Here is a 16,982-nt window from a genome sequence, read left to right on the forward strand (position 1 = left end):
AGGATTCCTTTCCCTTTTAAAGGTTGTAAAAAAAAAAAAATTCCCTCATCAGTCCTCCAAAATACCAACAGAGAGCTAAATTTAGCTGGTCATTAGGTCCAGGGGGGGGCAAAACAACAGCAAGATGTTCAAAGGCATGAATAATGTGGAGAAGGGGGTGGAGGACACGGGTGCACGGAGACTGAGGAGGGCGCTGATTATAGAACCACATGGCGAGTTCACGCCACGCATGTTAGGTGGTGCAGTTTCTTGGAGTGTTCGGTTAAGTTCACTCTGGTTTATACACGCCAAATAACTATGGGGGAACTGATGTGATTTTGATAAACAATCACTTAAGTAATTTATCAAGAAAAAAACACTTTCTGGTTGTCAAATGTCAAGATTTGCTGCTTTTTTTCTCTGTGTATATCATTTTTATTTTCATATGTCTGTGTTTGAATTGGCGTCATTCAGACCAAACAAACTCTCTGAAAATGTCACCTTGACCTCTTGGAAATTATAATTTAATTTTTCACTATTTTCTGGCGTCTTGTAGACTAAATTATTCATCAATAAATAACTCAACAGATTAGAAGATGATAAGATTTATAAATACTATGCTTGTTGTAGTTGTTGTAGCTAAACCTCATCTAAGCTAACTATCTAGACCCTGCAGTACAAGGTGTTCTAGAGATGAATTAACTCAAAGCCCACTTACTAGCTTTTTCCAGAGCTTTCAACCACATCTTGCAGTGACCCTCAGCCGAGGGCGTTACAAGATGCAGTTGAAAACCACGGAAGAAGCTAGTAGGTGAATCTTGAGTCAATTGTTTCTAATTTCTAATGAGTCAAGCTCAAAATCAAAGTCAAGGTGCTTGTTTCTTATGTTAATGCTGTCAACCAGAGGTCTTCATGGGTCCAAATAGTTCCCAGTAACAGAGACTCAGGACCTGAATCATATTCACTCTAAAAGGGTCAGGTAGGGTCAGAGTAAAATAAAAAAAATCAAATGAAGATGATTCTTCCAATTATTCCAGTTAGTGTTGCCAAGTTGTTTTTTAACAAGGTACAATTGAATTGCCGTGATCTCAGGTCAGTGTGTCAATATGTTTCACCGAGTGGATCCGAGCTGTGATCACATGGTGAACGGTGATTATCTCAAAAGTAAAATGTTTCTGAGACAACAGGGAGAGTCTGAACTGTGAAGTGCAGTGTCAGCTCTTGAATTGGTGGCTAGCGTTACTGTTCCCTTTCTGTTTGGGTCAAACTAGGTCGACTGCATTTTTGGACAAATTATTCTCAGGTTTATTCAAACCAGTTCTTGGGTCCCTTTTAGATCTGGTCTTCTTTTTTTTCTTGCTAAATAATTAATACACATTGGGTGCTGGCAGGTTTTCTATTAATCTGTTTTAAGATTATGGACCTGTGAGTTCCTTTAGTGTGAACACCTGAGAAGATGAAGTGTGTAGACATTTCAATTAAACTAAAAAAGTACAATTTTGTTTTGACTGACCTGGTGGGATGACACAGTTGTCACAAGAAGTAACACCATGTGACTTTTGTGTGCAAGCTCCGATTTAATCCAAGTACAAACAGGCCAAAATGCACTTTTTAGATTATGGGTTAGAGCAAATAGAAAAAAAACTGTTGGAGACATTGCACCCTTACTCTCCAACACCCCCACCTCCACCCCTCAGCTCTCTCACAGCTTGCGTTGCATTGCTCCACTCATGAACTGGAGGTGAACGGAGGTGATAGCCACTGTAGACAACACAAATGAGGGCTTTGTGGCCCCCTGTGTGTGCCTTCAGTACTCTGGTGGGAGTCAGGAGGTCAGGATGCTGGAAGGTGGGGTGAGGAGGTGAGGTTTAGGGGCTGACAGCGAGACGTAGTTTGAGGTGGGGGGGGGGTGAGTTGGGTGACAAGGCTTCAGTTGTTTTGCTAAACCGGGGAGGAACAACCCTGACATTATGACATTGTGGACTCACAAAAATACACACACACATCATGCGCTGTGCCGTGTTGACCCCCGCCACCTCCTTCGCTACAGCATTCAGAGGGGGAGAGAAAGTCAGAAAGAAAATAGAATTACTGATCTGGTAACAACATTTAGAGGCAGTGTTAGAGTTATTTTCTCAGTGCTGGCCATTTGTAAAACCAAAAGTCAGTGTTGGTGCTGATGTCAATCAACTTGAATGCGCCCCCAGTAATAATAAGTCAAACATGCACACTGCTTCCCAGTTCCTTTGAGTGAATTTGTACATACTGACAAGGATTCTTATGTTGAGAAGTCAGTAACAAAGCCACTGGTACAGCTTGGTAAACTGATTAGAGAAGTTGAAGTGCTGCAGGAAGTGAAATCCAACTAAAATTGATTGTTTTTTTTTCTTTACAACCACACAGAAAAAAGAGAGAGAGAGAGAGAGAGAAAAAAATCATCCATACAAAATGCAGCCATTAAGAATGATTGGATTAATGAAGTTTTTTGCTCGTTAGTACTCACAAATATGCTTTCAAGTTGCAAAGCCTTTTTACTCCTCCAGTAATCCGCCTGTGAGAGAGAGCTTGCAGGGAACACAGTCCACGTTGCTCCAAAGGTCAAAATGTCACTTTGGGTTGTAGGGAGAAGTAAACAGGGGTGGAATAAGCCTCCTGTCTTAAGGGGCCCACACCATAAATCCTTAGAATAAGAGGGCCTCTACATGATCTCCAGAGGCTGAAACAAAGGGTCAGGCTTTAATCGCGGGTAATAGAAATCCTGTTGTGTTAGCTCAGTGAACTCAGTTGTTAGCAAAGCGCTGGGATCATAGGTTGAGGAAAAAAAGGTCTTTGATGTGGTCAGATACTATTAAGAAAATGAAAAATAAATCTCTGTGGGTGGAGGTTGAAAGAAAGGGAGAGCTGATGATCGGAAAACACATCATCAATAAGTGCAGCGCATTCCTCCAGGCCACAGATCCGAACGCAAGCGATGTGAAGCAAAGGAATGCTTGGCCCCGGGCAATGAATAGTCATAAATTCATTAGTTGAACACGGACCGGGCTGATTTGAAAGAATGAATGCTATTGCGGTGATAAACCAGTTGACCCTGTCAACTTGGCAGCTGTCATGACCTCAACCTGTGGCGGTATTAGATGAGGGAGGGCAGAGGGACAATATTTGTTTAAGCTGATAACTAGGGGTTGCAGAGGTTGTGTGTGTGCGCGCGTGCGTGTGTGTGCGTGCGTGCATGCATATTTGTGTTTAGCGTCTTGTTTATAGTGCATATGTGTGTGAGCATGACTTTGTGGAAAGAGCACATGTGAAAGAGCGTGATTATGTACACAAGTCTGCACTGGAGCACGCTAAGTGACGGATCCGTAGGTACGCTCGAGTGATTATTGATACAGCGGTGAAGAGTATGGATGCACATGCGAATACACACATCTGTAATGGAATTTAGTGAGAGCGAGTGTGTGGCCCCCCGAGTGCAGCCGTGAACAGCAGCCTGCTTAATGGCCTACAGCTCTCGCTCAGTGTCATTAACATTCCAGCTGTGGAGATTTTGGCATGCGTTGGGAAGCATGACAGCTACACATCTCTCCCCGCTCCCAGCACAGACTATCATTTGTCTAAAAAAAAAAAAAAAAAAAAAGAAAAAGTGGAGGCTCCACCAAGGACATTAAGGAAAACCACAGTCGCTTCAGATGATCTCTGACGGATAATTTCTCTCCTTGTCTGCCTGCTTGTCAGTCACATGCTCGGTAATATTGATTTGTTTTCTCACTTTTTCTTCTCAGAGAGAGAGAGAGAGACGCTCTGCTGCTGCTGCTGCTGCTGCTGCTTCTGCTGACTCATCCATCCAGCTACAGGTAAAGAGTTATTCACACCGATCCCTCCCTTACATGCTATTTGCCCAGCAGGCAAACAAATCTCATTGCGCTTTCGTCGGCAGAACCTAATAGATACATTTACAGCAATTATCCGGCTGATATTTTACAGGGACACGTGATATGTTTTGATGGAGCCTTGCACAAACATTAAATCTAGCCGTTGGTAGGTGTTGGCACAGGCAGACACTCAGGCGGGCAAGCCTTGTGCTGTTGCACAAAGTGTTGACGCACTGCTCTTCATATTATGGCAACTGTAAACCTACCTTGAGAAACAGAAACATTATGAGAGGTGTTGCAGGGGGAGGGGGGGGGGAGAAGGGGGCGGCTCTGATGTAACAGACTGCGTGGCTTCACAGACACACACGCGCCACAGGAACGCTACCTTGCCTAATACGCAAACACGCACATGCTAATACGCAGTTATCTGTACTCACATACAAACAGCATTTAACAGACAGCGCTGCCAAAAAGGAATCAAGTAGGTATGTGAGGATCTGCATGCTGGCAGCCACTATGGATGCCATTGAGGCTGTTAATCATAGTTGTAATTACTGTTCTACAGCTCCAGCTTATGAGAGACGCTGAGTCCCGACAGACAACCGGAGAGAGAGACAGAGAGATGTTTTATGTTTCAACCAGTATGGACGCAGACTGAAATGTGCGTGTTTTTCTTGTAGTACCCAGCTATTTCAGCCCCACCTTTATGTTTATGGAGGTATCATCCCAAAGCACCTTTTGTCCAAAAAAAGGAAACTTCATATATAATCCCATTTTTCATCAAGAAAAAAAAGGGGGCTGCAACAACATGACGCAGAAAAGAATTTTTTACAGTTACAAAATATTTAAGAAAACATTTTATTTTACATAAACTGTACAGATGACATTTATTTGACTAAATGATTCTTAGACAGGAACTAAAAATAACTCTTATTAAATAGAAAACTGGAACAAAAATAGAATTAAAAGATGAAAAATGAAGTGTTGCGTATTGTACAAAACAGAGAATGAAAATAGAGCTAAGAAATGAAATCATACAGTATATCGTACCCTGATACAGTGGTAGGCCTTTTGCAAATGATCAAAAAACAGTATTGTACACAATAACTCAATGGCCTTGCCATCTTAGTACAATAGCTAAAAATCTTGGCCTCTTTGGTTCCATTAATTAGGTAAAATACATTTGAAACAAAATTCAATTTACTTCTATAAAAATAACTTTTCAATGGCAGTTTTTTGTTTCACTAATCCCGCAACTTTTCAGTGCAAACATCACAACAATCATTCGCTTTGGAAAGGAAGCGAAAGATTACATTTCAAGTATTGATAAAGAGTCGAGGACTGAAGAGAGAAAGAGGGAGAGAGAGAGAGAGAGAGAGAGAGAGAGAGAGAGAAAAAAAGAGAGAGAGAGAGAGAAAGAGAAAGATCGAAAGAGAATTCAGTCTAATAGAGCATGTCGAGTATGGGTATAGGTTACTATACATTGCATAGCTCATGTGGCACTTAATTAGCGATAGGACAGGACACTCAGTACCCCTTGGAAGGCATTTCTTTATACAAGTGCTATTCAGGGTGTGCATTTCAGTTTCTGCAAGTGCTGCACCGCACTGTGGCGACCCGCCGGGCCGAAACTAGAGTCTCCCGAGTCCGCAGGCCCACTTCTGCTGAGCCTTAGGGGGGGGGAAGAGGAAGAGGGGGTGGGGGGGGGGGGGGGGGGGCAGGAGGAAGCAGTTCTCTCTCTCTGTCACTCCCAGCGCACGAGTGAAGTGCACTTATGAGATCTATCTTCACCTGGTTGTCGTGGTAACGGGGCCTGCAGCACTCTTGACAGGCAGGGAGTCGAGGTCGAGGCCCGTAGTCAACAGCGAGAATGACGACAACGTTAACAGCAGCTCTGTCGGAGGACTTTCTTTTGCCACTGCAGTGCCGAGTGTATAATCCTGCAAGGCATTAAGCGCTGCCGGTCTAATTCCACCAGAGAGGAGAGTCAGACTGTGTCTGTCGGCGTACTAGGGAAGTGCTGGTGTTCTGAATTGTATAAGCTGATGAATTGTCAGTGCTTTATAAAAACAAAAGTCTGTCATGTGCTTAAAGTACTTAAGAGGGTTGGAGGAGCGGGGTTGGGAGTGTGGGGGTGAAGCCAATAATATCATCGGCTGATCCTGTCACTTTCCTTAAGCGCTTTTTATCTTCATTCAAGAGGAGATTCGGGGCCATTATTTTTGACTAGAAATGGCAAACTAGAGCAAAGTATCATTTGGTGATAATCATTTCCCTTCTCGTCCCAATCGCTGACCGGTTGTCCAGAATGGACAAAACTCGGACAGCGAGCATGTCACTCAGTCTGATAAATAAACACGCTCGCACAAACAAATGTGCAAACACACACATGCACACATGGACACAGCACTGATACTTGCGTTTGCTAGATTGTACCAGTGTGTGTGTTGCTTGCACATACAGTAGGTATAGATATATCGTATATGTGTACCGTACAATAACGTCCTGTTTGTACAAAAGGCCTTTCTGACTGTTTCAAGTTCATAGATAAAGTAAAGGTCAGCGTGGACTCAAGCACAGCCGCACTCCTCCACGATCATGTTGGGCACATCCCTCTTGACGATGTTGTACTCATCATCAAAGTAGAGCATGGACATAGTACTGAGCTTGGTGGGGATGCAGCAGGAGTTGACCGACCCCGGGCTCATCCCTCTCATGCGGTACTGGTTAACTACTGCCGTGTGGAAGGATGAAGCCGAGCCTGGCACACCTGCCATGTAGGCTGGGCAGCTGCCTTCACAGTAGTTGCCGTAATAGCCAGCCGGCGCAATGATCCAGTCGTTCCAGCCGATAAGGCGGAAGTCAATGTAAAACTGCTGCCGGCAGCACAGGCCCCCGCTGGTACCGTCGCACTCCAGCCCTCGCTTGCGAATGCGGTGCTTTCCGTCCACCTGCCGCGCACGCACCACCAGGAAGGGCCGGTGGGACGGGTCGCCTGGGTCCACCAGCACCGGCGCCACACCTGCTGTCTCGCAGCCCTCACAATGGACCTCCAGGTCCTGCCGCCGGCTCCCTTTCCCGAACACGGCCCGGATCGCCTCAGAGAGGGGGAAAGTATGCCAGCCGCTGCGTTTCAGGTCCACCCGCTTCTCCACCAGGGCCCAGCGGCCTGTGCCCCCTCCACCACCACCTCCCGGGCCTCCTTCTGCACCGCCGGCAGCCCCGGCCTCCTGGTAGTGGATCTTGACCGTCACCTTCCTGCGGAGGCCTTTCTCAGGACCAGCTGGCAGCACACGGAAGTAGAGCCACAGGTTCGCCTGGGAGACGAACAGGTTCTGGTTTCCCTCGTTGGAGATGAGGAAGTACAGACCGGACTTGGAGGATGTGTGCTCATCTGTTGGAGACACAGCAAAAACAGACGAATGGCATTACCCGATCAACGTACATATAGAAAAACATGTCATATAGCTCATTTGAATATGTAGCATGTTTCAAATATTAAAAAAAAGGTTCATTATTGATCTTGGAAATGGTAGTTTGACAAAAAGCTCTTTGCACAAGGAAAGTTTCTTGCAACTTTCAGTCACATTTCATTGTCTTCTTCAGCAGACGGACTTCGCACAGTTGTCATGGAGATGGTTCACTTATTACATGCCTGAAGTACGATATATAACATCTGATGCCAGAGATCATCCTCGAGCAGCGACGGGGGGGTTACCACCTGACCACCTGTTATCATGTGACCAAATCCCATACTCACATTCACGTGATAACAGAACCATCACCATGACAACTGAGCAAACTGCATCGGCTGTTGAAGGCAACGAGATGTAGCTAAAAGCTCATGCTAAGGTCTGATTTTTTTTTTACATACAAGGTCAAAGGGATACAAACACATACATGTAGAGAAATATAATAACAGCAGCACCAACAACAACAGATTAGATGAGAAAGAAAAGAAATAAGAAGTGCTTTCTGTTGTAACAGTGCAGTATGTTAATGTTATTTTATTTATCTATTTTTTCTCCTTTCTTAACTCCAGCAAGAACCCACTCATACTTCGAAAATATTTTGAAACATTCAGTGTTTAATTGCTGTCTTTTTGTAGCTCTAAATATATATATGCTTCCCCCATCAAAATGATGATGTTGAATCTGATTATTATCTCAAGAGAACGGGCTAAAGACTGCTTGCCTCACACACACACACACACACAGCATGTGCCCACAAACGGAAGCCTCCCAATAAGGGCGCAGCTCTCTGTCTTTAAGGAACTGTTTTCCCTTGTTTTCTCTGTGTACCCTCAATCACTGTGTCAGGTGACCTCTGTGGCTGCTCCTGATAGGCCAGCTGTGACAGGCCAGTTCTTGGATCAGGCCCCATTTGGCCTCATGTCCAGTTTTGCAGGTGACAGGGCCAAAAGAGAAAGAGAGAAAGAGGGAGGAGAACAGAGAGGAAGATGAAGGAAAAGGAGGAAGGATGCAAGTGGAAAAGGTGGGAGGGTGGTGTGGTGGACATGGCCAAGGCTCCCAGGGGGTTCATTGAGTTCGCTGTTAGTACCCCTCCACCCCCCACCCCCCCCCCCACTGAACCCCACCCCTTCCCTCCTCCTTCCAGTACGAGCACCCTGAGAGTGACAGCACAAAGCCCCCTGTGAGGCACTGGGAGACAGCCGCGCTGCAGCCCGGCATTGAAACGCGTGGCTTTCCAGCAAAAAGCATGATGAGGCAAAAATAAAAGCCATTTACATGACACTGGCCACTTTCTAAAACAGCACAATGAAGAGATCCCGGGTGTCTGAAGGTGGCGATGGGCTCTCCCTGGCAGTATTTTTTTTTTTTTTTCCTTTTTTTTTTCCTCTAAGCCTAATGATGTCTTCCAAATTACCCTGAGGTAACTTGAAAGGTTTCTATTTCAGGAGATTTGGTACAATGTGCTCAAGCAGAGCAGCGGCCTTTGAAAGCGGCTAAATTACTTTGTTTGCCGACTGATTAGTGTGTGTCAGTGTCAACAGGTGGCCACCAAAGACGGGCTCCCCCCCCCCACCCCCTCTTTAAGGCGCCTCACGCCTCTTCCTCCTGTAAAACCGCGGCTTTACATTCACACACAGACCTGTTCAGACCAGCTCTCCCCTCCGTGGCACTTCACACACACACACACACATTTACATCCATCAATGCTCACACAGCAATACATCAAATTATCAGCCTTCTCAATACTGAGGCCTGTGGGTAAAGCATCAAGTACACAATGAGTACATATGGAAATCTTAAGTGAACAACATAAAGTAATCTGCTGAACAGCGGTTTTTGCCTGCGACTGCTGTAAAAGGGCCCTCGGGGCTACAAGTAACTAACCTCACCTCATTCAGCGCCGAGTGCTCTTACTTGCCTCGACAGCTCCGAGCTTTAAAAAAAAAAAAAAAAAAAAAAAAAAAAAAAGGGGGGGATCGCAGAGAGGACTGATACACAGATAGGAAGTAGAGCTGATTGTGAATATGAGTGTTCCGCTGTGTTCGCACGGCTTGTTTACGACTCGGTTGACCGGTTACTATTCCAGATTTCCGTATTCTCCTTCAGGGTAGCCCGATCATGTGCAATGTTAAAGCCTTTTCCTGCAGAGAGCTCGGGGGATATGACTCAGGCCGGGCAGTTTAAGACATCGGTTAAATGTCACAGTAACACCAGTAAATCTATGATGGAATTGCAGGAATCATTTTCACAAGAGAAATACAGTGAAAGGCCTCACAAGTAGAGCTGCAACTAACGGTTAATTTCATCAAATCGCTCGGTTTTATCCAACCGACATTCCAGAAGATATTTAGTCTACTATCATGTAAGATAAAGAAAATTCTCACAATTGAGAAGCTGGAACTATAAGGAATATCTGGCATTTCTGATTAATCGGTCACTTCCGATTGATAGCTTTGTATGAACTTCACAGTAATGAACAGTAATCAGCACAAAAAGAAGTGATAAGGGTTTGATAACTGATGTATAAAACTATGACTAAATGTATGAAAGATTTGCAGCCACTGCACTAATCAGTGCAAACAGATTGCAAAAGTATTTGTCTATGTTTCAAAACCAGGTTTGCAAAGACCTTCAGAGTTACAAACAGTCAGTCGATACAATGATAAAAAGAACATGAATACATATTTCAGTAAAAAGTATGAGATCGTGTCATATGAGTTTGTTCAAACTCACATTTTTCTGACTTCTCGTCCATGTCGGCGTAAATTTTTTAAGTCCTAGATGATGACGATCATGTGATGTGACCTAAAGCTGTCTATTGACCTCATCTGTAAACTACAGTTTTAATAAGTAAAAAAAGTATTTTGAAGGGTGAAATAAATCTTCAACACTCTGCCCGGCTGCTACCTGGACACATTAATCATTCAGAGAGCAGAGCACTAAGCCTCGCTCCATATAGTTTATACAGTATGTGCTTTTCATGGTGCATACAAGTTTGATGCTATAGCTTCTTTAGTATTCAGAGCATATACCAACATGCCGAATGACATATTTCCACTGAGGTCCTTTTGAGTAACAAATTGTTCTTTTCATCCAGTGTTACAATTTGAAGCTGGCCCCGACACGCCTCGCCTGACCCCGGAGAGTAAAAAAAAAGTTGCTCGAAAGTATCAGCAGCTAGGGACACCTGGGTGGGCTTGTGTGGATAAAGAGCTGCTTCAGCGTGTCCTCACCTGCGCCACCAAGTCAGGGAAGAGGCCATGGAAGCAAAGACAGGCAGGCAAGCAGGCAGGCAGGCAGACAGGCAGGCAGGAAGGCAGCTCCAGAGCTCATTACTCAAAGCCACTGTCGACAAGACCACACGCTGTGGGAAGCATAAGGGTGCGGCACGGAGCGCTTCGTGGCTCTGAGATGAGCAGAGGCATGTGAGCGAGTATAGCAGCCGTAACCCTCAGGCCTGCAGTCTCAGCACTCCAGGAATTCCACATAGGGTGAAAGGAGGAGGTGAGGGAGGTGAGGGAGGGAGATGGAGAGGATGGAGGGGTTGAGGTGCTGGACTTTTTGGCCAGAGGTTAAAGCCGCTGCAGCTCTACATTCTCTGTTGTTGTTAAAGCTTTACTACAGGCGCATTTTTAATAACGTCGCATGAATCATTTATCGGATCACAAGCTATACAGAGACAGCCAGGCCCATTGAGGACTGAAACACACACTTGTGAGTGAATGTGGAAAATGTCTGGACGGGATCCAGGAGCGCCATGACTGACAGCTCCTCATGAAAGACTTGTGTCCTGAAGTAAACCTGCCAACCTGATCCTCCGGAGGAACGGGACCGGAGTTAATGACCTCCCATAATGAAGTCTTAATTCTGTGTCTTGGACCACTCGCCGCGGGTTCACTGGGTCCGAACAGCTATAGCGAGCAATCAAGAAGCGCCAATCTAAACTTCTCCATCAACCCCCTCTCTCTCTCTCTCCTCCTCCTCACCCCCTCCTCCCCTCTTTCGATGCCTGTGTTCCTCGCTCCGCTCCCGTGGATACGGGACACCGAATCCCTCAGCGGAGGACCCACGGGACCATGTCAGGGGAGATTGGCATCATCTCCCTCACCTGCCCGGGGCCGCTTGGCAGACCTCTTACCTCTGCACCGCAACCGGAGATAAGAAGCCAGCTCACAAGCACACAGTTAACCCTGTGTGGAGGGGAAGGCAAACTGACCCCAAAAACTCCACACACACACACACACACACACACACACCAGGGACATAAACACCTATCCACATCCTTTTTCTGGCTCACTGTTGGCTAAACATATGCCAACCTCAGCCCCCCAACCCGCCTTGTCCTAAACTGTGACAACAACAATTCAGGCTCCCTCATGCTTGGGGGACAAGCTCCCCTGGCTTCAGAGCTTTCTGGAGACCTTGCCTCTGAGCCATGCCCCGGCTGGCAGCATCCGATCTGGGGGTCGTGAGCCAGCTGGCCAGGAGGCAGACAGGGTCTAGGGAGCAGGGACCCAAGCCAGCTCCATGGTACAATGCCACACAAAGGCTCAAAGGTGTGAGGAAGAATAGAAGCAAAAAAAAAAAAAAAAACAGAAGTAGAAGAAGAAGAAGAAGCAAAGGAGCCCAGCGAACCTTTAGAATGACAAAAGCATTCTTTACAACACTGCAATATGGGCACACACACACACACACACACACAATATCACCCCCCCCCACCACCACCACCCCTCCAGCACCATACCCCTCCACCCACACTCCCCCCAATCCAAGCCTGCACGGACTCAAATGTCTCATGCATTATTCTGAGCAATTTCTTTTGTTTTCTCCGCTTTTTTTTTCTCTCTCTTGGTAATGTTGACATGTCGGGTTCAGCAGGAACACATAGTGCTCTTATAATAATTGCCTGGCTTTTGTTGCCTTGTCATGAGGGCGCTCAGATCATTCCCATTGGAAGGCAGAAGCTAGCAGCCCATTCGGGGCTAATTGTACCATCAGGGCCAATAGGAAAAGGCAGAATCATGTGTGCGTGTGTTTAAAACACCCTATTTCGGTGTCTTTAATTGTATGTTTTCTTTTTGTTAAACTAACAGTTTGTGTCAAAGACGTGGTTCTCACAGTGCTAACTGACAATTATTGGATTCTGTCAAGCGCAGATGATTTTAGGTGTGTGTGTGTATGTGTGTGTGGAGGGGAGGGGGTGTGTGTGTGTGTGTGAGAGAGAGAAGGAGAGAGAGAGGAAATGGTGTTCTCTTTGGACTTCTGAGAATTAGTTAGATACACATTCTTAGAGGAAGGGATAAATGGCCAATTGAGGGACTTTGTTCGTATTTAAAAGAGGGCTTTATACATTGGAGTATTGAGTGTGAGCACAGCTTTAGTGATAAATTGGATTCAGAGGTTCTTTTTGTCCCCTAGACAACACACGGGGGTAATTTAAGGACTCTTTCTTTAGTTTCATTTCTTTTTGATTTTCACTGGGAGTAAAACAGGGGGGATTTAACACCAACCCTCTGGCTTCAGGCTGGAGTGAAATGTGATGTAATAAGATGATGAAAATGATGACACTGAATCCAATGACTTTATCTTTTTTTTTTTTTTAAATAAATAAAAAACAACTGTTGTGTCTGTTCTATTTTATCCCTGCTTGTTAGTCACATCAACAGGATAAGCTTTTAAAAAAATAAAGACATTTCATACATGAGTGAGATTATCGACCGGTTACACGAAGTCAAAAGGTGGATGAGTTCATTCAGGGGTCGATTTAGATGCGTGCAATGAATTATTGATTATTACCTGATTCGGCGAAGCTGATAATCTCTGAGGTCTCTGCTTGAACCTCGTTGTTGAAGGCAGCCTGTCCGTCAAAGTTGGGGATCTCCACCCGGCCGTCCTCTCGCACTTTCCCGGCGTGCAGCCTCCTCAGCGCTGTCACCATCGCAGCCTTCGGGATGGGATGAGTGATGTTGGGTCTGTCTCTCATCTGCAGCCGGTTCAGTATGTGCCTCTTCACCGCCTCTAAGAAGTCTATGTTCACCCTCTCCGACTGATCCGGCGCCCTGAGGCCGCAAGACGCGCACGACTCCTGGGGCGAACTCTGAGTCTCTGTGCCGGTCACTGAGCTGCAGCGCACGGAGAGAACGCACGCAACTAAACAGGACAACGCCACGCTGTATAAGCTCATTTTTTCTAAATTTAAGATTACAGTCCGAACACTACGGAAGAGAAGACTGAATATATTAAACACACACACTGAGGTTAATGCTACTTTTCATTTACAAATTTGCGAGTTCCGGGAGAACATCCAATTTGGCTCCAAAAGTGAGACGCCTCAAGATATCCAAAGAAATCTTTGTATTCCCCAAACATACAATAGTGCTGCTGCAATTGTGAGGCTAATTAACTCCAGTCATTATGCATTCAGCTTGTTATCCAGCAACGCGTCTCTTCTCTGCACAAAATAAAAGTTCATCTCTCTTCTTGATTGCGAGACGCGCTCGAGGGGGTTTGATGGTTGACGCGCTTCTTCTGTCATACCACGTTCACTTCAGACGTGTAATCTACCCAAAACAAACGAGGACAAAAACACACACTGCCTCGCCCATTAGTCTAAGAAAAAAAAGCCCAATCGGTGTCCAAATGCGTTCAGTCCACTCTTTTCCATTCAAAACATGCAGAAAAAAACTCCACTTCTTCTACACAGCTGCAGTCCCAAAGGAAGAGTAAACAGCGCTCGGTTATCTCCGGGGGTCTTTTGTGTATGCGCCTGGGTACCGTGTCCGGTGCGCGCGGCTGTAGATGGCCAGCTCCGGTGCGTCCTGCAAGATGCTGCTCACTGAGACCCTTTTCTCCCTTTGCATTCACGACAACAGGGGCTCCCGCACACCCAAAGTTTTTATACAGGAGTCGAAACCACGTGGGGATTTCCACCAACTGGCGCAAGGGATTAGTGGAGTACTACATCTTCAGAACCACGACTCCACTATAGCTGATGGAACAGGGTTTTTTTTATTATGATAACACCCCGGGTACCCGCAGGTTGCATCATTTTTTTCCTCCCCTAAAGCTTGCGTTATTCGGTTTATACTGTGAAACGTCACTCGTTCAATATTGAATTTCTCACGACTTGGAAGTTTAGTGTGGATACTGAGTGCAGGTCAGACTGTTAAAGGTGGTTTATGTCGCTGTGATTCATGTTTAAAGTTAATAACTTCCAGTCAGATATTAAACATCACATTTATATTCCCATGTAAGTTATTATCTAGACTATTAAAACCCATACTGGACCCTTTCAGTGTCGTTCATTCAAAGTGTGATTTAAATTATAAAGAGAATATTTCGAATGAAGTCTATAAACATATAACATGAATTAAAAATATATAAATAGAGCGTTTAAAAAAATCTGCATGAACTCATAAAGAAAAGCTGGAACTTCAGTCAAGTTAATTCATAGTCGGTTATGATGCAGATTACAAGACAAACAGCGCCATCTACCAGCAGAAACAAGTCATTACACTCTGCAGCTGCACCCAGAGATAGATAGATAGATAGATAGATAGATAGATAGATAGATAGATAGATAGATAGATAGATAGATAGATATCCTATTATCCTAATATGTAATAAGTAAAATAGCCACACATAGAATAATTAAAAGTATGACTATAATCCTTAATTTCATTAGCATTCAATATACACTGTATAATGATAGTGCCCAGTAATATACTGTAAATTATTAATAGTGCAAGTCGATAATGCTACAGTATGCTGTAGGACAAGGTGTATTACTGTATTTAGATATTATTATTAACTATATGTACAGTGTATGGGTTGAGGTATGTTATGTAATAATCTAGAATTACTAGGTAGCATAAAGAATATAAAGGTCAAGTAGTGTTGGCCTCAGGGAGACACTAGAAGACTACAAAAACTACTAGATTACTGTGATTAAGAGAAGGGGAGTATGTAGGGGAGAAGGGGAGAATGTAGTTATAAGCAGATATTAATAGATAGTTTATTAATAGACAGTATTTGCAGGCAGTTATGTAACTTATAACTTCTCCTTTAAAGACATAATTCATATTATTACAATTGTATTTGACTGTATTGTCATTCATTATCTGTCTATACAGCAACCTCCACTTCCAGGTTCCCTGAGGAGGAGTTATAGTTGTTTATACTTTCATAAACACTTATATCTGCTAACAACTAGCGTGTTATGAAGCATTTATTAAATGTGCTTATAAATGCTAACTAGGAGGATTTAAAGTGATACCAAAATGTTTTATTACAATAAATTATGTTTATCTTTCCTAACTTTTCTTACGTCTTACCACAAAAACAAAGTCCTACCTTATAATATGTTATAATATTACACCATATCACTACCTGCTACACCTCACTAGCCTGTATTATACCTACAATACAGCAATATAAGAGTGAAAAATGAATGAATCCCAGTATAACATCAGAATAATGTGAATACTATGTACCAGTCACTTTATGTTTACTCTAAGTCCTGGCAGGAGTACTCGTGCTAGTCATCAGGACCAGGTCTGGTCAGGTCTGTCATGTGTGGGAGCGGTAATGTAGGTCAATAGGCCAGAAAATGAGGCGCAGCAGCCTCAGTGATGGATTAGAGCAGCCTGGCCTGCTACATAATAGCTGATTAGTTTACTTTCCTACAGGTAGACACAGAGAGGAAATGAGGTTTACGTTACATAATGAACACATAAAAGTAAAATCTAAACCTATAGCGAGTTAGTGTCATTCAGAAACCTTTTTAGTATTAATAACTTATTGTATTTTCCTTGTGAGCAGAAGTGTTTAAATTCACAGAACTTTATTTTAAATTCTAGTGGAGGTCCCAAAGTTTCCAAAGATACCAAATATTCAAGACTGACTTTTAGGGGAAATGTGTATAAAATGATGTGCAGCTATAAATAATAAATAAATACAATAAAATCTTGGTTTTGTCTATCTGTCAACAACTACTAGATGGAAATTTGGTGCAGACAGCCATGCTGCCCAGAGGATGAAGACACTTTTCATCCAATCACAACAGGCCAAATTTCTATTCATCCAATCCTGTACTTTGTGTCTAGTATACAGGAAGTTAAACCAAGATGATGAACACAATAAATATTACACAGTGTCTTAATACCTACAGTATTTTAGCATTGTCCTTGTGAACATGTTAACATGCTCACCTTGGCATGTAGCTCGGAGCACGGCTGACTCAGTGTAATTATTGTTCTATAGTTAATAACAGATATATGATAATGTCAGACATGCGTGGAATAAGATCAATTGACAGCTTTAAAGGGTAAGACTGCTGTTGCTTGATAGTTTTTTTCTTAAAACCCTTGAAAAGGTCGACACCTTAAATGTTTTAGGTCGTCACTCAAAGCTTTATGACTCCTCCACCCCCCGTCTCTGGCACTCAGCCTCGAGCACATTAATTCCTACTAGAGATGGAAAGCTTTAAAAATGGGTCACATATATATAGTTTCATTAAAGAAAACTTTCTTTGACTTTTGACACTGCTTTTTTAAACATAACTCAGATGGGAATAATTTGCATTCATTGGGGACTATTTTTAGTTGTGGATTAATACGCATTTGTGCACACTTCTGAGTATTTCCAGCAGCAGGACGGTGCA

At 43.9% G+C, this 16,982-nt stretch overlaps 1 protein-coding gene across 1 annotated transcript; it reads right to left on the minus strand.

Annotated features, from left to right (window-relative positions):
* Positions 1-5,012: 5,012 nt before the first annotated feature.
* inhbb (inhibin subunit beta B) lies at positions 5,013-14,528 on the minus strand. Its single transcript, XM_044365355.1, has 2 exons — positions 13,118-14,528; positions 5,013-7,242 (listed from the first exon to the last, which is right to left on the minus strand). Exons 1-2 carry the CDS (start codon positions 13,503-13,505, stop codon positions 6,419-6,421), a joined length of 1,212 nt encoding a protein of 403 aa, XP_044221290.1. The 5' UTR covers positions 13,506-14,528; the 3' UTR covers positions 5,013-6,418.
* Between the last annotated feature and the right edge of the window lie 2,454 nt (positions 14,529-16,982).

The sequence above is a fragment of the Thunnus albacares genome, chromosome 11, assembly GCF_914725855.1.
Source record: "Thunnus albacares chromosome 11, fThuAlb1.1, whole genome shotgun sequence".
In the NCBI taxonomy this organism is placed as follows: domain Eukaryota; kingdom Metazoa; phylum Chordata; class Actinopteri; order Scombriformes; family Scombridae; genus Thunnus; species Thunnus albacares.